Source organism: Nycticebus coucang, chromosome 3 (genome assembly GCF_027406575.1).
Source record: "Nycticebus coucang isolate mNycCou1 chromosome 3, mNycCou1.pri, whole genome shotgun sequence".
In the NCBI taxonomy this organism is placed as follows: Eukaryota; Metazoa; Chordata; class Mammalia; order Primates; family Lorisidae; genus Nycticebus; species Nycticebus coucang.
The window spans coordinates 9,248,333-9,267,958 of record NC_069782.1 but is presented as its reverse complement, the minus strand read 5'-3'; the positions used below and the strand labels follow the sequence as shown (position 1 = coordinate 9,267,958).

General features: G+C 50.8%; 2 protein-coding genes across 2 annotated transcripts; one reads left to right on the top strand and one right to left on the bottom strand.

The window, feature by feature from the left end:
- The first annotated feature begins 6,386 nt into the window (after positions 1-6,386).
- Positions 6,387-8,496, top strand: ATF4 (activating transcription factor 4). Its single transcript, XM_053582427.1, has 3 exons — positions 6,387-6,600; positions 7,162-7,479; positions 7,580-8,496. The coding sequence occupies exons 2-3, from the start codon at positions 7,254-7,256 to the stop codon at positions 8,410-8,412; spliced, it is 1,059 nt and encodes a 352-aa protein (XP_053438402.1). The 5' UTR covers positions 6,387-6,600; positions 7,162-7,253; the 3' UTR covers positions 8,413-8,496.
- Positions 8,497-13,503: 5,007 nt separating this feature from the next.
- RPS19BP1 (ribosomal protein S19 binding protein 1) lies at positions 13,504-17,855 on the bottom strand. Its single transcript, XM_053582426.1, has 4 exons — positions 17,720-17,855; positions 17,434-17,562; positions 14,284-14,381; positions 13,504-14,021 (listed from the first exon to the last, which is right to left on the bottom strand). Exons 1-4 carry the CDS (start codon positions 17,769-17,771, stop codon positions 13,887-13,889), a joined length of 414 nt encoding a protein of 137 aa, XP_053438401.1. The 5' UTR covers positions 17,772-17,855; the 3' UTR covers positions 13,504-13,886.
- Positions 17,856-19,626: the final 1,771 nt, after the last annotated feature.

Sequence of the window (19,626 nt, the reverse complement as noted above, 5' to 3'; positions counted from 1 at the left end):
ATAGAATGTTGCAAAAGGATATATTATTCTTCATTGAGATTAAGGATTTTGTTTCCTTGCCATGAGTGTTATAAAACTTAAAACAGTTTTGGGCGGTGCCTGTGGCTCAAGGAGTAGGGCACCAGTCCCATATGCCGGAGGTGGTGGGTTCAAACCTAGCCCCGGCCAAAAACCACAAAAAAAACAAACAAACAAAAAACTTAAAACAGTTTTCCCAAGCTGACCAAATTCCACATAAAATGTTGAAAGGAGAGCTCAAAAAGAAAAGATTTTAGAGATGTCTTCGAGAGTCCTAAGTTATTTAAGCCAAGTGTAATTATGATTTTAGGGAGGGAAATTAGTTCATCTTCTCTTAAAGAGGATCTTTCTAGGAGCATTTATGAGTTTTAACTATGTTTCATAAACCCAAACCATAACTTTGTCATTTTATAAGCAAGAACCTCTTAGAAGTCCTGAGAATGAGAAGTGATGGGGATTCTTAGCCCTGGTCTTGGGGCAGGGGAGGTTTGCTGACCATGACTGAGCAAGTCATTGTTTTTGTTGCCATTTCTTTGTAAAATCTGGAAGGTAGCCCATAGCCAGGTGCTTTGAGATTCTTCGATGGGAAGGGGCAATATTCTGCACACACACACACATCCCTTTTCTAATCTTTGGGGAAGGATGGGGTAGCTTTCTCCATAATTCTGCCTTCTGTTCATTAGCTCTCACTTTTGCCTAAAGTAATAGTATCTGCTCCCATCTGGAGATTCTTTTGCACCACCAAGGTTAGCAAACTACATATAATAGAACCTCTGTAAGTTGACCACTCAAGGGACTGTAATAAACTGATTCACATATGGTGATAGTCCACTTAAGCCTAGGCCTACTGTAATGATAATGTACTCATGCATGTCCAGTCTATGAAAATTAAGTCAACTTGAAGTTGGTGGTCAATGTAGGGATGTGGTCAACTATGGAGGTTCTACTGTACTTAGCCTAATGCTTAAAAAACACACTCATCATTATATTAAGCTTAATAAATTCCAGAATATATTTTGGTTCCTTCCTATTGCCCTTGTCTAAAAGAATGAGCTCAGGCAACAATATTTAACATTAAATGCTTGGTTGTGACTTAAAAAGAATAATAACAAAATTTAACCTCATATTTGGAAAAGCCAAATATGGCTTTTCCAGGGATGAGACCCACAGTCTTCTAGGTCTCAGCTCCTTATAGCCTACCTGTCACACACTAGAACAGCCAACTTCGCTCCCAAGTACTCTGTTCAAATCGATAGCTTAAATGGTTGACAAGGAATCAGCTCTGGATTCTGCACAGGCCCTGAGGGGGTTCTGTAAATAGGGGTTCCTGCATGTGTCAAGCTCTCTGCCCTTTTGCCTTGAAGCTTGGGGTCAAAGAGAATGGTTAAGAGACACTTAAGATTACAGTTGATCTCTGTACCTGGCTGGATGGCTGTAGTCCTTTTAGATTCTGTTTACTATAGGTGGCCAAAATACCAGAGATGGGGGTTCTATGGGCAACTGGATGTCATATACCTTCGTTTTTATCACCTCCTAGTGTTTTAAGTTCTTGGTCCCTGAGGCCAAGTCCACAACTTGCCTTCTAGTCAATTTGCCTGTCCTCAGTGGTGGTTGATGTGTTAGCTGGTAGATTGGAATCAGTCACCAGTCTCTGCCCTGTCTTGGCTAGGTCCATGTAGGAGCAGCTTAGCCTTGAGCCCCAGATAACTGCTACTCTGTTTCTCCATAAGGGAGGAAATAAAACTGGGGAACACAATGTCCTTCCACAGCATGGGAAGAAAATAAAAATCTCCAACCACTTTGACTTTGTGTGTGGCTTGAAATATTGTCTTAGGGGAGTGGTACTGGGTCTCCCTCTTCAGCTAGGGAAACCTTTGAATTGTTTGACTTAGGTTTCCATAAAAGAAAGGATAGGAGGCTGGCTGCTATGGCTCATGCCTGTAATCCTAGCACTCTGGGAGGGTAAGGCAGGTGGATTGCCTGAACTCACGAGTTTGAGACCAGCCAGAGCTAGAGCGAGACCCTGCCTCTAAAAATAGTCAGGCGTTGTGGCGGGCACCTATAGTCCCAGCTATTTGGGAAGCTGAGGCAAGAGAATCGCTTGAGCCCAAGAGTTTGAGGTTGCAATGAGCTGAGATGCCACAGCACTTTACAAAAGGCCACAAAGTGAGACTTGTGTCCAAAAAAAAAAAAAAGAGATGGGACAAGCTGTCACTGGAGTCAATTCAGCCATGACCTCTTCAGTCGAAACTGGGGCAGTGTTGCTTTCTTTAATTCTCTACTATTTGCATGGTTAACTGCCAGGCACATTGGTAAGTCTCTTGATAGAACAAAAAGGAGGACATCCCCCATGGGTCCTTAGTTACTTCTTTGCAAGACATGTATAATGTCTTACTGCCTTTGTTCGAAAAGTCTAGACAACTTCCTTATATCCCAACACTCATGATTCCTCACAGGGAAAGAGAAAGCACCCTTTTATCCCACCAGTTAGTATGCCTTGCACTTACCAGTTTTAGAATTGTTGCTTTCATCTCAGTAAATAATAGTGAAGAGTTCTCTGAAGAAACAGGATGGTGTAATGGAGATAAGGGCAGGAGAATTGGGAGGTCAGGGTCAGAGTTCTAATAATAGTAATAGCAAAGGCTTGGCACCTATAGTTCAGTGGTCAGGGCTGTGGCTACATACACCAGGGCTGGCGGGTTTGAACCTGGCCAGGGCCTGCTAAACAACAACAACAAAAATAATAGCTGGGCATTGTGGTGGGCACTTGTAGTCCCAGCTACTTGGGAGGCTGAGGCAAGTGAATCTCTTGAGCCCAAGAGTTCGAGATTGCTGTGAGCTGTGACACCATGGCACTCTACCAAGGGTGACATAGTGAGACTGCCTCAAAAAAAAAAAGCAACTATTTATTAGGTATTTATATCTACCAGGCACTGCAGGAAACGCTTTGCATAAATGATCTCATTTCATTCTTAGAACAAAGATAGTCATCATTATCCTCATTTTACAGATACGGAAACAGGCTCAGAAATAATAAGTTACTTAGCCAGCTAATAAATGGTAGAACCAGGATTCCTTTAGATTTGCTCCCCAAATCTGTTTTTTTTTTTTTTTTAATTTTAATTTTTGCAAATCCACATCACTTTTTTTTTTTGGCAGGGGACCACAGGAGCCCACCACAACACCCTCCATTTTCTTTTTTTTTTTGTAGAGACAGAGTCTCACTTTATGGCCCTCGGTAGAGTGCCGTGGCCTCACACAGCTCACAGCAACCTCCAACTCCTGGGCTTAAGCGATTCTCTTGCCTCAGCCTCCCGAGCAGCTGGGACTACAGGCGCCCGCTACAACGCCCGGCTATTTTTTGGTTGCAGTTTGGCCGGGGCCGGGTTTGAACCCGCCACCTCGGTATATGGGGCTGGCGCCTTACCGACTGAGCCACAGGCGCCACCCTAGTTCTCCATTTTCTATTAGAGATGGGTGGGATCAGTTTGAACCCACCACCTCTGGCATATGGGGCCAGCGCCGTACTCAGTTGAGCCACAGGCGCCACCCAGCTTTTTTTTTTTTTGAGACAGAGCCTCAAGATGTCGCCCTCAGTAGAGTGCCGTGGCCTCACAGCTTACAGCAACCTCCAACTCCTGGGCTTAAATGATTCTCTTGCCTTGGCCTCCCAAGTAGCTGGGACTACAGGCACCTGCCACAATGCTTGGCTATTTTTTGGTTGTAGTTGTTGTTGTTTGGCAGACCTGGGCTGGCTTTGAACCCACCAGCTCTGGTGTATGTGGTTGGCGCTTTAGCCGCTTAAGCTACAGGTGCTGATCCCCAAATCTGTTTTCTAACTCCTGCCCTATACTGTTTCCACTAGGAGCTATGTGACTTTCAGCAAAACACCTCATCCCACTGGGCCTGGGTTTGTTGCGTGACCAGAGACGCGAACGAGCAGCAGCTTTGCTGTAGGTGTAAACTCGCTCCTGTAATTATTAAGTCAAGAAACAGACTATACACCGTGGGATGGCACATAGCAAAGTTCTTTATTCCAAGTTTAAGTTTTATACTCTTCCACTCACGTACACACCTAATCTATTATCTATTAGTTCCATCATCTTATCTTTTTTTTTACATATCTGTAATTTAACTTGAAAGGAAATTTTTATCATATCAATGTAACCACTAGTGTAGTAAATCCCTTCCTCTAAACAGTGACTAGTGTTCCAAGCAGGGCACAAAGACGAAAGCAGCCATAGGGGAACAGAGTTAATAGAAGAATATCTTCAAGCATTCACTCAGTTTACTCAGTATGAAGTAACGACTGTGTCTTTACCTCAGGGCAGAGTACCTATAGACCTCTGACAACATGTTGTTAACATATGTCAACCCTCTGGCCCTTCGGAAGGGCATGCCCTTGATCTCAGGCTTCACGGGGTGTACTGCTTCAGAGAAAAGGCCTAAGGAATTTTACAATTCCAAAAAAGCCTAACTCTGCAAGTAACCCAGGGGGGTCCAAGCCTCTTTAAGCCTCTGGAAGAAAAGCATGTCATTTTAAACTCACCCTGAATTTACTTTGTGTGCTTGATGTAGGATAAGTTTATTTCTAAATATTATCCTACAGGGTTACCATTGTAAAATTATTGGGCTAGATTTCATCAAGTCAATGAAAGGTGTAGATACCTAGTGCTGTACTTTGCCAGTTTTTTGACTGATACTGCAGCCCTCAGAAATGACATTTGGGTGGCCATTCAAATGGAGGGGGAAACACCAAGATTTCTACCTTAAGGTCTGACATGGGAGGGGACTGCGATAGTGAAGAGTCCTGAAACAGCCTGACCAGGAAAAGTGCTTCCAGACATGCCAACCCCCAGCAAGTGGACACGGGCTCTCAAGCTTTGAAGTCCTCTCAAGGGCCATTAGGATGACTTGTGGGGAAGTTGGTTAGACCTGGAAGTTAAGGGGATTGAGGGCTAATTGAAACTAGAAACATGCCAGTTGAATAAATCTTGTTCTTTGGGAGAACTGAGTCTACATAAACGAAAAGAAGTTCCCTTATGATAGATCTGCACTTTATTTAATATTAATGGACTAGTAAGCTTGTAATTTCACATAAGGAGTATTATAAAAATATAGGTTGGGCGGTAGGACTGTGCCTTTTTATTTTTATGACAGAGTCTCTGTCATTCTGGGTAGTGCTGTGCCTTAATAGCTCACAATAAGCTCCCTCTCTTGGGCTTGATTGATCCTCTTGCCCAGGCCATCCACCCGCCCCAGCCTCTGAGAGTGCTTAGGATTACAGGCTTGAGCCACGGCGCCCAGCCTCTTTCTATAGACTATTACAGAGCTGGCATTTACTGGGCGGTGGACCAGGGATGAGGGTGATCTCCCATCCGAGGCCCAGTCTCCCCTTGCAGCCATGGTCACTGAAGCTCCTGGGGTCCCTGAAGCGAATTTTGTGTTCGATATTAATGGGTGTATCTGGAGGACCAAGTCAGCTCCCTGCGATGGGTCCGCTCTAGAAAACAAAGACTTGGACCAGGTGACCTCGAAGGACCTTCCCAGGTCAGAAGTCAGCCTGACGGGTACTAAAGGGAGAGCACACGAGGAAGGCGCGGAGGAACTTGGGCCTTAAGTTCTGGTCGCCAGGAAGGACTGCATTGGCGACGACAGTGGAGACCGCACGGGCCCTGTCCTGAAGCCACTATTCGGGGCGCGCGGGGGTAGATTTGCCCGGGGCAGAGAGCCAGAGCCGCCGTGGACGCCCAGCGGGCGGGAGAGGCAAAGAAGGCACTTGCAGCGGGGACACCTCAAACAGCGGGGAACCAAACTGAGCCAGACGGCGGGAATCGCCTAGCGGACCCGCCCCTTCCCGCGCAGACCCTAGGCGTTCTCCCTGAGTGGCATGCCCACGGAATGTCTGGAGCCAATAGGAGCTCAAGGTATATAATGACTCACTGAGCCTGGGCCAATCAGCTCGACACGCGCTCCCCGCCAGCACCTCGCGCGATAACCTGGCGGCCTCCGCCTTCACAATAAAAACCTTCCTTGGGATGCCCCTTCTCTCCCCACCCTGCTCTTTGAGACAACGCCGGAAGCGAGGCGTGTCCGTAAAATCCCTCCGCGCTCTTTGGCAGCAGAAGGAAGAGCGTGACTCTTTGATCTCGGAAGTCTTGAAAAGTAGTGCACTATTTTCCTTCCATGAGGTCTTAGAAACAGATTCCTTCGCTCAATCCAGCTATGCTCCGACAGGAGGGTAAGGTCCATCCTGCACATAAACTGTGGGGTAGTCGGAGAGGAAAGCGAGTGGGCGGGAGGCGAGGGTCACGTGGTCGCGGCGGAAGGATGCGTTCGTGGTGCGTCTCGGTGGCTCAGACCTCTATAAAGGGCCCGCGGACGGCGCGCCGCGGCCATTTCTGCTGCACCCGCTGTAAATGTAGTTTTTCTGCAGTTCGTCTTTCCCTCCTCCCCTCTCGCAGGGTCCGCGGCCACCATGGCGTATTAGAGGCAGTAGTGCCTGCGGCAGCGTTGGCCTTTGCAGCGGCGGCAGCAGCACCAGGCTCTGCAGCGGCAACCCCCAGCGGCTTAAGCCATGGCGTGAGTACCGAGGCCGGGGAGCCCTGGGCAGGGCGGGTTTCGGCTTAGTTGGGTGCGGTCTGGGGCCGGGCTGCGTCTCCGAGGGGGAAGCGGTTTTACGAGCGCCCTTGACGCTTGGCCCTTGTTCGGGTGTCCACGAGACGCTGGAGCTCCCGGACTGGGAGAGCGCAGCCGGGCAGCGGGGGCTGCTTTCCCATGGGCCCCATCGCTCTCAGTCCTGAGGCCGCTGGAGGTCCCGCTGTTGCCCCCGAAACGTGGCAGGAGCCAAGATGGCGGCGGCTGCGGCGCGGTGGGCGGGGCGCGGCGGCCTGGCCGTATTTGGACACCGGGAAGGAGCGCCTTCTTTTGCGTGGCCGGCTAAGGAATGGCAGTCTCCACGGGCGTCCATCTTGTGCAACCTGAGCCGGAAGCAGGCGAGGTTGATACAGTGACCCGCCGGCCGCGTGCTCCGATCCTCTTCAACTGGGAGTTCCCATGTGGCCATCCTGCTTCGTGGGTAAAAAGATGAAATTGTCAGAATGGTTACCTTCTAATGGCATTCACCGTCTGGTTCCTCTTCAGGCTTCTCACAGCATCCAGCAGCAGTATTGCTGTAACCAACAAAGACACCTTCGAATTAAGTACATTCCTGGATTTCAGCAAAGCCCCACAACATGACCGAGATGAGCTTCCTGAGCAGCGAGGTGTTGGCGGGGGACTTGATGTCCCCCTTCGACCAGTCGGGTTTGGGGGCTGAAGAAAGCCTAGATCTCTTAGATGATTACCTGGAGGTGGCCAAGCACTTCAAACCTCATGGGTTCTCCAGTGACAAGGCTAAGGCGGGCTCCTCCGAATGGCTGGCTGTGGATGGGTTGGTCAGTGCCTCCAACAATGGCAAGGGTGAGTGGAGCACCATGTCTGTCAGTGTGTGGTCTGGGATTGGGATTGTTGCTTTGTGTGTCCGACTCAATTGGTTCCATCACTATTAAATCTTTTACAGAGGATGCCTTCTCTGGGACAGATTGGATGTTGGAGAAAATGGATCTGAAGGAGTTTGACTTTGATGCCCTGTTGGGTATGGATGACCTGGAAACCATGCCAGATGAGCTTTTGGCCACTTTGGATGACACGTGTGATCTCTTTGCCCCCCTAGTCCAGGAGACTAATAAGGAGCCCCCCCAGACAGTGAACCCAATTGGCCATCTCCCAGAAAGTTTAACAAAAACCGATCAGGTTGCCCCCTTCACCTTCTTGCAACCTCTTCCCTTATCCCCAGGGGTTCTGTCCCCTACTCCAGATCATTCCTTTAGTTTAGAGCTGGGCAGCGAAGTGGATATCTCTGAAGGAGATAGAAAGCCAGACTCTACTGCTTACATTACCATAATTCCTCAGTGTGTAAAGGAGGAAGACACCCCCTCAGATAATGACAGTGGCATCTGTATGAGCCCAGAGTCCTATCTGGGCTCTCCCCAGCATAGCCCCTCTACCTCCAGGGGCTCTCCAAATAGGAGCCTGCCATCTCCAGGTGTCCTCTGTGGCTCTGTCCGCCCTAAACCTTATGATCCTCCTGGAGAGAAAATAGTAACAACAAAAGTAAAGGGTGAGAAGCTAGATAAGAAGCTGAAAAAAATGGAACAAAACAAGACTGCAGCCACTAGGTACCGCCAGAAGAAGAGAGCAGAGCAGGAAGCCCTTGCTGGTGAATGCAAAGAGCTGGAAAAGAAGAACGAGGCTCTGAAAGAGAAGGCAGATTCCCTGGCCAAGGAGATCCAGTACCTGAAAGATTTGATTGAAGAGGTCCGCAAAGCGAGGGGGAAGAAAAGGGTCCCCTAGTTAGGGCAGTCAGGAGTGTTGTGTGCTTGTACATAGTCTCCAGTGCTGAAGCTGTGTGTTACAATAAATTATTTTGTAGTGGAAGTCCTTTTGCAGACTTGTGTGTTTCTTGCCTCTGGCAAATATTCCGATCCAACTGCTCCCCCAGCTGGACCTGTTAATGGGGCGGGTCAGATTTCAACCCTGTAAACTTGAGCCCAGAGTAGGTTTTCAACCTTCTGAGATGTGGGGTGGGGAAGTTTTCCATGAGAGGGTGTCTGGTCAGGTGGCTTTCCCAGAGGTGAGAGCTGGATGGGTTAGGGAGGAGACGGAAGAGCCTGAGGGGGCACAAGTGGCTGGGAAGGAGGAATATCTTTTTCTGAGAGCTTTGTGCCATCATGTACAGTTTAAGCTCCCCAGATAAAGTCAAGCAATCCTTGACTCAATCTTTTACTTCTAAGCCTTTGTAGTTCTAGGCCGTATTTTTCCAGAAGAAAAAGCAGAGAAAACGAGCTGCCAGGTGTTTTACCTTTATGGAGCTCTGGCCAGAGCTGGGCCTGAGGGTTTCTAGGTGGGAGCTCAAGTGAAGGCCTAGTGCCAGCTGGAAGGCATGACATCTGGGAGTTGTCCGAACGGAGCAGTACTTAGGAGGCACAGGTTTATTGCGCTTCTTGGCCAGGTGATTGCTTTCCTGTTTGTAATAGGAGGCAGACGGTTCCTTTTGTCTTGGATTGCAGAGGAATGGTTGAGCCCAGCTGGGGCAGATCCCCTCTTCACATGTCCTTTGGGACCTGCAAGAGGCGAGCACAGCCCAGGTGTTGGAGTAACCAAGCACTGCATGTGGTTTCTCTCACCCATTTTCCACAATCCTGTGAAGCAGATGCCATAGTGGCCCCACCTAACAGGTCAGGTGATGGACACATGGAGGTAAGAGCTGTGTTTGAACCCTGGGCTCTTCCTCTATTTTGCTTCTGGAGTCTGGCAACAAGCCTGTAAGGGCCTGCGTGGTGGAGTCCACAGCCTTCCCAGTGTCCAGCAGAGATCAGCACCTGAGAACTGTTGAAGGAATGGACACGACACCGGTGAGAACATTGCTCACAGGTAACACAGGGAGTAAGCATCACACCTGGGCCTCCGACTTGGTGACCTTTCCTGCTGAGATTATATAATTTCATAAAGGTCATTCTCCCTCCACATCCAGATAGTGTCTAGAAGCCAAGGGGTGGCTTAAGGGCACCAGTCATCCAGTTACCACTGTGGAACCTCCCTTGGAGATAGGCCACCTCTTGTTTGGCAGACAGGAAACAGGCACTGAGAGGGGCAGTGCAGGCCTATGGTTCCTAGTGGAGCAAGGATGCTGGGCTGTGCTCTTCCTTCCCAGGCTCCTGCTGCTGAGGCTTTTAGACTCAAAAGGCTCTGGCCACAGACTGCACTTGGCCTCTGCCCTTCTCCCTGACCACCTCTCCTTGCCTTCTCTGTGGTCCTGCATCTCTGCCAAGCATGTTCCTGTATTTGCCATCCTTATGAGAGATTTCCCCTCAGCTGTTTCACTGTATAGTCTAATGTCACCACAGAGAAGCCTTCCAAGACGATCCAGCTAATGTTCCAGACTCTGCCTTGTTCTATATTCTGGTAATGCTTTTCTCCAGTTGAGCTTATTTGTATAGAGCAGCACCCAACCGGTGGGTCGTGACCCACAGGCACTGTATTAAAGGGTTGCGGCATTAGGAAGGTTGAGAACCACTGGTATAGAGGTTTATTTCTATTTTCCATTCCCGGACTACAACATAAATAAACTCTCTGACAGTAGGTATCTTGCAGTGTTGTTTGTCTCATTTACAGGACAACAGTACTGAAAAATAACCACAAGGAGGTATACTAAGAGCTCTCAGGCTCTAAGCACTTCTGGTGTTGGCTCAGAGCCCTCCCTAGAGTCTGTGGATAGGGGCTTTTTCCTGATGCAGCTGAGGCCCAGACTCAGACCCCACATGGGATTTCTGGCCTGGGGGTAGATGCTACCCTAGGCATAGCTGATGCAGGCAGTGACAGCGGCCTGGACAGGTAGGCTGTGTTCAGCAGCCCAAGATGTTCTTGAGAGCCCAGCACAGAGTTAAGGGTACAGGAAAGCAATGGAGGGATGAGGCGGATGTCTAGTCATCACACTGCATGTGACAAGTTGTGGCCCCTGCTGGGCTCTGACCAGGCTGACCAGGTCAGAGACTGCTCACTCACACTCTGGGACCAGAGGCAGGGTAGTAGGGTGTGCTCACAGTCTCTGGCTCCTGCTAGGCACCTCAAAATGGCCAAAATTTCTAGCTCAGCACCAAGGCCAAGATCTTGTACCTGCAGAGGCCAGGGCTGGAAGCTGGCAAAGTTCCTCTCCTGTGTCACTTCTGGGACAAGGAAGGCTGTACAGGTCGTGGAGGGCAGAGAATGGCCTTCATGTTTTCCACGGCTTTTCATGGGAAGCGTAGAGCTTTTCACTCCACACTTCTGAGTGCTGGTGTACAGCAGTGAGCAAAATACAGGGTTTCCAAAAAGTCACCCCTAAAGTTGCCATACATAGGGAAGATGGGAAATTAGCTAAATTACCTTTATTTACCAAATACTGTATTCATTACAAAATTTTACAAAGATGTGACAACACAGTATTTTGTGAATTCTTGAAATATTTTATAAAGGTACCTTTAGCTATAATTTCCCATTTGCCCTATGTATGGCAATATTAGGGACCTCCGGATAAACATCCCGGATCTTGAGGAGCTTTTATTTGCTAAGAGAAACAGATGGACCCTGAAAATAAAAAAGAGCCATCAGATGTGAGATGGTAGCTGGAATAGGGTAGGAGAATCTGCTCTTTAAGATAGGTGCCCAGGGAGGCCTGGGAGTGACCCTAGGAGTGGGGTGCTGGGCTGGGATCAGCCAGGATGTGGGGTGTGATAGGAGATGCTGGGGCATGGGGAGGGATGCAGGGTCCATTTCCTGTGATGGGGAAAACCAGTGGAGGAGCAGGATTTTTATTTCAACCCTTTTATGCTGGCAGAGAGTGGGCTCAGTCTTGACCTGTTGTTTTGAGTCCAGTTGGAGATAAAAAGTTCCTGCAATGACACCCCAGTGCCAAGCGTCCCTGCCTAGGCATCCTGTGGTGGGGGGTGTAGGGAGCTCTCAACCCAGCACATGCTCTAAGTAGAAAGTGGCAGTTCAGGAGGCAGACTACCCAAGGCCTGGACACCTCAGAGGGGGAAGCAGGGCCTCCTGGCAGGGCTTTGAGTGTGGGGAAAGTAGTGGACAGAATGGGGAAAGCACCCCAATAAAGACATCCAGACAGGATAGAATAGGGCACGTGCCAAGTGCCACACACCCACCACCTCTCCCAGGCTTGACCTGATGGAGAAAGTCATCTAACAGGAACCTGCCCATCCCCTGCCAGAACTAGAATTAAGCTCTGGGCAGGGCTGGCTTCCTGGCAGTGGAGTCTGCAGCTGGGCCCCGGCAGGATCCCAGGTAGCAGTCCTTCCTTACTCCTGTCACCCCTTCAGCAAACACCTTCCATCACCAACCAAGAGGATTTAGGGAGCTGGGAGGCGGGGTTCGACAGACTATCACACTGTGGAACACACCGGAAGCCGCAGCTGGGACTTCCTCTTGTCTACAGTGTATGTTTCTTAAACTCTGCTCAGCGAGGCCCAAATCTGTCTCTATCTCCCAAGCCACCTGAGACACACATGCTTTTGGGTATCTTCACATCCACCCATGTCTTAATTGGGGAAGGCCTCCCCTCGCTGTGTCCTTAGGACTCTGCATCCTCTCATTTGGGCCCTATTGGTCTCCAGGTCTCAGTGCTCATTGGTCAGACCTTCCCTCCACCACACACAGTGATGCAGCCTCTCTCCTTAGGTGCCTGCTCCAGCCACCCATATCAGAATTAACCATTAAGGTAGATTTCCAAGCCCTAGCCCTGACCTACTAGTGACCCGGGGGTGAGCACTAACATTGTCACACATGGGGCATGGACGCACACCCACTTATACTACTTGGCATAAAAGTGAGATTTACTGGAAAACTGTCCTCCCTCAGGAGTGCCCATCACTTCATGCTGGGGAGGGGACAGGAACACCTAGGTGATTAGTAGCAGCAAGCACACCCTGGAGCCTGTGGCCAGCCTGTTCTTCTGTGGTGCTGGTGGCTGAGTCGGCTTCTTGCTAAGCTGCTTAACAGATGAAGGGGATGCAGTTTCAAGGATACCTGAGTCTGTCTCTCCCCAGTAGGTCAGTAAAGCCCAGCAGGGAGGAGGAGCGCGAGAGTGTGAGGAGTCCATCTGAAGAAGGTCCTGGTCCTGGTCCTGGGGGATCACACAACTCTCCCCTGCCCATGCTGATGGGAGGCCACCTGGACACAGGACCCTGACTCTAGCACTGCATCCTGCATCTCAGCAGCTTTTCTGGTCCCCACTCCGGATGGAACGTGGTTAGACCAGAAGCAGACCACCCAGGGAGAGGAAGGAGTAAACCTACTCTCACTTCTCAGCTTCTATCATGTTTTCGCCTCTGAAGACCCAACTCTGGTCCACACTCTTCCATCACTCATGCAGTCACTCAACATGGACCTGTTCTTCACCTCCTCGGTTTCCACACTGTGCCTGCTTCTCATGGCAGTGCAGCCCTTGCCACAGACTAGATCTGAGTGTGAACACTCCCACATATGACATGCATTTGACCTCCTTGGTGCTCAGGATAGCATGACCTGGGGTGGAAGTGGGAGCAGGGGCCCCAAGGCTGTATGAAACTCTCTGCTGGTGGCAGGCCCCCCACCCCCAGGGGAGGGTGGAACAGTACCACCCTCACTGTCCCTAGACCTTGGATTCTGCTTCCCTGGGACAAAGCCCCCAGTGTTAATTTTACCTTCTCAGCTGTGGCTGCCACCCCCAAGGGAGGATGGCACCTTTGCAGTATATCAGCAGAGGCTGGGTGGCTACCTGCTGGTGTGGGACTGGAGGACTCCTGGCCTAGAGGTCCGAGACCCAGGCTGGGAGATGGGGGCTGGGAGGGTGGCCCTTGGGGCAAGAGGAGAAGGGAGATACCCCATAAGTCAGACCAGAAGCACACATACAGCTCTTGGGTCCATATTTATTAGGACCCAGAAGACTTCTTCCTGCTCCTGGAGGTGTGGCCCCCAAGAGCCCAGTAACTGGCCTTGTTCTACAGCAAACAGCCCAGACGCCCTATCTAGGCAAGACCAAACAAAACAGTCAGAAACGTTTCTTTTTGGCAGGTGCAGATGGTTCTCCCCAAGCTTGCGCAAGTCAGCTCTGGCCTGAATGGCATCCTCCCCAGGACTTGTTCCTGGCCAGCTCCATTCCAGCGCCCAATAGCTCCAGCTCCAGGGCCTTTTCCAGCCAGGCCAGTTCCTCAGCGCCCTCTGTTGGCCGAGTGGTGCATGGTGCTTGGGGTCCCGGCAAACAGAGGCAGCCTGAGCAGGAGATCCCTCCAGGAAGCTTAGCTGCCAAAGTATTCCTGCTGGAACTTCTGGAAATCTCCCTCGGTGAACACGGTGCCCTCAGCCTTCTTCTTCTTCTTAGTTTTGGCCACAGGCTGGTCACAGGCCTTGCGACCCCGGTTCTGGCGCAGAATCTGGGCAGGTACAGGAGTGAGGGCACATCACTTCCACTGACAGGACAGCAAACAGGCCCACACAGGTCCTGGGGAATACACCAGGCAGGGCTGGGCCAGCCTCCTGACACTCCTGCTCTGCCCTCCAGGGGTTGGCCTGACTTCCACCCTATGAGGGCTGAGTGAGACCCTGATGGATCTCAGAGGAAACTGCCCCCTAGACCCCCCATTCCCGGCCTTAACCCAGCGTCCCTTCTCATCCCCCTCCCCCCACCAAACAAACCTGCTGGGTCATGGACTCAGCCACGGTGCTTCTTGAACTGGTCATAAACTTCAGGTTTTCTCTGAGGTGGTCTCGACATTCTCGCTTCTGGTACTCAGCTGTGGGCGGCCGTCATTTGAGATTCACTTCCTGGAAGACTTCTGTGTCCCCGGCCCATGGCCCCACAAAAGGCCTCACTGGCTCCTCCCTAGATTACTGCAACAGCCTGGCTCTTCTCTGTCAAATGCACACTCTTCACGCAGACCCTTTCACCCTCTTCACGTGGAAGCCCCACTGGCTGACTGTTGCCCATGTGACTTATTCACTCAGCCAACAAATACGCCCTGAGCACTACCGCATGTCAGATACCAGGCATACAGTAGGAAAGAGAACAGGCAGACATCCCTGCCCTGCCAGAGCAGTAAGAGTCATGGAAAACAAGGTAAATGGTATTTTAGTGGGTGACGCAATTAATGGACAAAAATAGAATAGGGATCAGAAAAGGGGAATGCCAGGGGCTGCAGTTTTGAAAAAGGAAGGTCTAAGGCAGCGGTTCTCAACCTGTGGGTCGCGACCCACAGGAACTGTATTAAAGGCTTGCAGCATTAGGAAAGTTGAGAACCATTGGTCTAAGGTCTCAGTGAAATGACACCTGAGCAATGACTAGAAGGAGAGAGTTGTGGATATCCTAGGGAAGAGTCTATGTGGAGGGAACAGCCAGCACAAAGGCCCTAAAGCAGAAATGTGACAAACATGTTTGAAGAACAGAAAGTGGCTAGAGTGAGGAGGGGAGCAGGAATAGATGAAGCCAGAATGAGGACAGATCACACAGAAACTCTTCAGGCATCGTAATAGTCTGGGTTTTACTGGGAACAATGACAGCCACAGAAGGGTCTAGGCAGAAAAGAGACAGGTCTGACTTGAGGTGTGTGGAAAGTGAAGCCCAGTTAGACTTTTGCAATAATCCAGGCCAGACACAATGTAGCTTAGACCAAGATGGCAGCCACAGTGATACTCTTTAGATTGGCTGCTGAGGCTTGCCATTGCTCTCAATGTGTCAAAACCTGTCCTGGACACCATGGCCACAGGCAAGCTCAAGACAGGTCCAACAGGGGAGGCAGTGAAGGGAACAACAGTGATAGGGTGGCAAGACAAGGGCTAGGACAGATGGGAGTGACTTCTGGCATCCTATGCCTCTGCTTCATGGAAGGTATCACTGGAGCTCAAGCATGCCTGTCTCACTTTCCTGCCTCCAAGCCTTTGCACAGGATGTATTTCCTCCTTGGAATTCATAATCCTTTTTAACAAGCACCTGAACACCTTTTAGGCAGCATGCCCTGGGAATTAAAAACATAATAGGGACAGGTGCAATGGCTCACACCTATAATCCCAGCGCTTTGGGAAGCCAAGGCAGGAAGATCATTTGAGGTCAGGAGTTTTCTAGACTAGTCTGGGCAACATAGTGAGACCCTGCCTCTACAAAATATAACAAAAATAAGCTGGAAGTGATAGTGTGCACCTGTAGTCTCAGCTACTCAGGAGTCTGAGGCAAGAGGATTGTTTGAGCCCAGAAGTTTGAGATTGCTGTGAGCTATGATGACCCCATTGCACTCTAGCCTGGGCAACAGAGAGACCCTATTCCAATCCTCTGAAAAAGACACAGGGAGCTCACCAAGTCCTGACACATGTCCAAAATCACCATCCTACCTACACCTGCCCTCCACCAAACCTTTATGACTCATTAAGTGACAACACATGCCCCAAGATGCTCCACTAGAAATTGAGCTCCATCTTCACAGCCAATCCACCATTACAGCTGGTCAATGCCCCTCCTTTTTTTTTTTTTTTGTAGAGACAGAGTCTCACTGTACCGCCCTTGGCAGAGTGCCGTGGCATTACACGGCTCACAGCAACCTCTAACTCTTGGGCTTACGCGATTCTCTTGCCTCAGCCTCCCGAGTAGCTGGGACTACAGGCGCCCGCCACAACGCCCGGCTATTTTTTTGTTGCAGTTTGGCCGGGGCTGGGTTTGAACCCGCCACCCTCGGCATATGGGGCCGGCACCCTACTCACTGAACCACAGGCGCCGCCCAATGCCCCTCCTTAATGCATCTTCCACCTGCACAATTCTCTATCTCTGCTGCCAGAGCCACTCCCTAGGCCACAGCATCTCCCACTAGAATGCCGTAGGTAACAGGACTCTGGACACATCCTGCCTAGTTTCTCCCTGTACCATCTGGGCAGGTGCTTGTTTCTGCACCTGTAAATGGGGTGATAGTAGTACCAAACTCAGGGGGCTGCTTTGGCACCCACATATTAAACTGTTAAATACTCCATCTCTGACCCTTGTTCCTTGCATGTCATCTTTACCAGCCTTCTTTCTTTCAAATTCTCAAAGGCAATAAGCTCCTTTCTGACTCAGGACCTCAGCACCTGCCATTAGTACTACTCTTCTACTTTTTATCTGGCTAACTCTAACACTTCCTACAGCTCTCAGTCTTTTTCTTTTCTTTCTTTTTTTTTTTTTTGTAGAGACAGAGTCTCACTGTACCATCCTCGGGTAGCGTGCCATGACTTCACACGGCTCACAGCAACCTCTAACTCTTGGGCTTATGCGATTCTCTTGCCTCAGCCTCCCAAGCAGCTGGGACTACAGGCGCCCGCCACAACGCCCGGCTATTTTGTTGTTGTTGTTGTTGTTGCAGTTTGTCTGGGGCTGGGTTTGAACCCACCACCCCCGGCATATGGGGCCGGCGCCCTACTCACTGAGCCACAGGCACCGCCCGAGAACACTTTTTTATTAAGTGCAATTAACAATTTATTACAGTCCTCGGCTTAAATGTTGCTTTCTCAGAGAAGGCTGATCTGGCCTTTTATTCTAAGGCCCCATCGGAATATTCTAGTTTTTTACTTTATAGGCCTCAATGCACTTCGCAATTATATGCTAGGTTTGAGATTCTTTGATGCTTTTCTCTCCACTATGGGTGTAGGCCATGAGGCCGGGTCGATGTGTTTCGTTTTCCTCGTATGTCCAAGAACCTGCTCCGCGCCTGGCACACAGTACGTATTCCAGCCATACCTGGCAAAAGTTTTAAGCCCTGCCTCCAGCACCCTCTTCAGGTGCAGCCTCCGACCCCAGAGGTAGCACTTACAGCTCTTTCCCGAACTCACCTAGAGCCGACTTGGGCACTTTTCCTTTGGCCGAGTTCCGCAGTTTCTGGGTCCGGGTCACCTTCCCCTTCTGGGCCTGCTTCACCGAAGACCCGCTCGGCTTGGCCTGGCCTGGCGCGGCCCGCGGGGCTGTGGAGGCATTGGACTCAGGTCAGAGAGCGTGCAGTGTTTCCATCCCACAGAGGTTAGGACCCACGGACCAGGATCGTTCCCCACCCCGAGGATCCCGCCCGCAGCCACTGCCACCCTCCGGCACGCTTCGGACTGCCCCGGTAGCCCTCCTCACCCTCGGACTCCGCGAGCAGCTCCAGACCCCGCCGCAGCAGGGCCGCAGACATAGCTGCATTCAGCTCCGCCCACAAGCCTCACACTACTTCCACCTGGGCTGTAGTCTCGGCGGAAACCTGAATGGGAACGGAAGGTTCCGGATGAGCGGGCGGAAGTGCTTACTTTTCTTAGGACGCATGCGTTATGGGGGAGGGGTTCTACGCTCAAGCAGGAGGGGGCGGGGACTGGAGGCGGGTCCAAAGAGCGGAAGACACATTAGTTGTCCAATCCCAGCGCAACCGATGCCTTGTGAGTCGGGCCACGCCTTTCCCGGAAGCGGTCTAAGACCAGCTCGATCTGGTTGGTCAGTTCTCTCTGGTCTCACTTCTCTGGAATGGGCGAAGCCCGCGCTGCCACCCCGGGCTGTGTGTGTGTGTGTGTGTGTACAAATCGAGTGCGGCACCAGAATCCAGTTGTCTTTCATTAATCTAGACATAAAAAACATTTGTAAAAATGCAAAACAATGTGTTTTTGTTTTGACGAATACAATTTTTTTCTTTTTTGGAGACTCACAATGTCGCTCTCGGTAGAGTGTTGTGGCGTCACAGCCCACAGCAACCTGCAACTCTAGGGCTTAAGCGATTCTCTTGCCTCAGCCTCCCGAGTAGCTGGGACTACAGGCGTCCGCCACAACGCCCGGCTATTTTTTGTTGTAGGCCGGGGCCAGGTTCAAACCCGCCACCCTAGGTATATGGGGCTGGCGCCCTACTCACTGAGCCACAGGTGCCGTCCCTAATATGATTATTTTTTAATAAAATGTGTTACCAAGTAATGAATTTGTTATTGCTATTCTAAGTAAGTTAAATATTTAATTTTTTCCTCAATTTTAGTTTCTAATATGAGAAGGAACTGTTTTCCCCATTTTACAGATGAGGAAACAGAGGCACTGAGAGGCTAAGGAATCTGACAAGGCCACACAGGTGGTACCAGAAGTGGAAATCCAGACAGTCTGGCCCCAGCATTTGCAGGGCGTTGCGGCCCCAGCCACCCAGGAGAGCAATGCTGCAGTGCTGGCTGGGGCTTGTCAAGCCACAGAGGCATTAGGATGAGGAGGAGCTGACCAGAATGGGGAGGAGGGAGGGCTCCAAGGCAGGAGGAGTGTCTCCCTAGGAAAGGTGAGGGATGTCATGCTCGACGCGCTGGTCTCAAGGGCGTCAGACTCCAAGATTTTGTCCTAAGACTGGCGGAGGGGGCAGTGACTGTCAGTCATGTGTCTCCAGCTTCTGTGAGAGTCAGATTGGTTCCTTATTTATTATGTTCATTGTTTATTCTATTTCCCCACTCAAACCCCATTGTAAGCAGCTCAAGGGCAGGGATCTCAGTTTTGTCATTGTTATATCCCCAGCGCCTGGAACAGAACTTGGCTTATAGCAAGCGCTTCATAAACGCACGAATTGAATAGATGAAGGCTGTGTTTGGGATGACAGTAAAGTAGCCAGGTAGAGGCTCAGGAGATCGTGGGATGTGCATCGAGTTGGTCCCTTGTGAGGGCGAAGGAGCAAGCTCTACCGTTCTGCTCTTGGGTGGTCAGCACCCGGTCCCTGGGGTGGGGAATTCTCTGTGTTTCAGTGTCCTGGGGGGATCCCCGCAGCATCCCTGGCAGAGCCAGGCGTTCGTAGATCCACTAAGCAAGGAATCCGTGGGCGGGGCAGAGCCGGGCGCCACATCGGCCACTAGGTGGCGCCGCAGGATAGCTTTCCCGTGAGCTGTAACTCCGCGTTCTGTCTGCCGCCACCGCCCTGCCCGGACGCCCCTTGACCTGGGCTGGCTCTTGGTAGACAGCGCTGTGTGGTTCTCGCTTCCTGCTGTCCCTGGCCCACGGCCTGAGAGCTCTTCCTGGGCTGGCCTGGACGAGTGGGCGGGGAA

What these genes read in the sequence shown, in the direction of transcription:
- ATF4 (XM_053582427.1), top strand. Translation starts at nt 7,254, where the DNA reads ATGACCGAGATGAGCTTCCTGAGCAGCGAGGTGTTGGCGGGGGACTTG. An exon ending in TGCCTCCAACAATGGCAAGG is followed by an intron (nt 7,480 to 7,579) that starts GTGAGTGGAGCA and finishes AATCTTTTACAG; the next exon opens with AGGATGCCTTCTCTGGGACA.
- RPS19BP1 (XM_053582426.1), bottom strand. Translation starts at nt 17,771, where the DNA reads ATGTCTGCGGCCCTGCTGCGGCGGGGTCTGGAGCTGCTCGCGGAGTCC. An exon ending in AGTGCCCAAGTCGGCTCTAG is followed by an intron (nt 14,382 to 17,433) that starts GTGAGTTCGGGA and finishes GGCCGCCCACAG; the next exon opens with CTGAGTACCAGAAGCGAGAA. An exon ending in CTGAGTCCATGACCCAGCAG is followed by an intron (nt 14,022 to 14,283) that starts GTTTGTTTGGTG and finishes GTACCTGCCCAG; the next exon opens with ATTCTGCGCCAGAACCGGGG.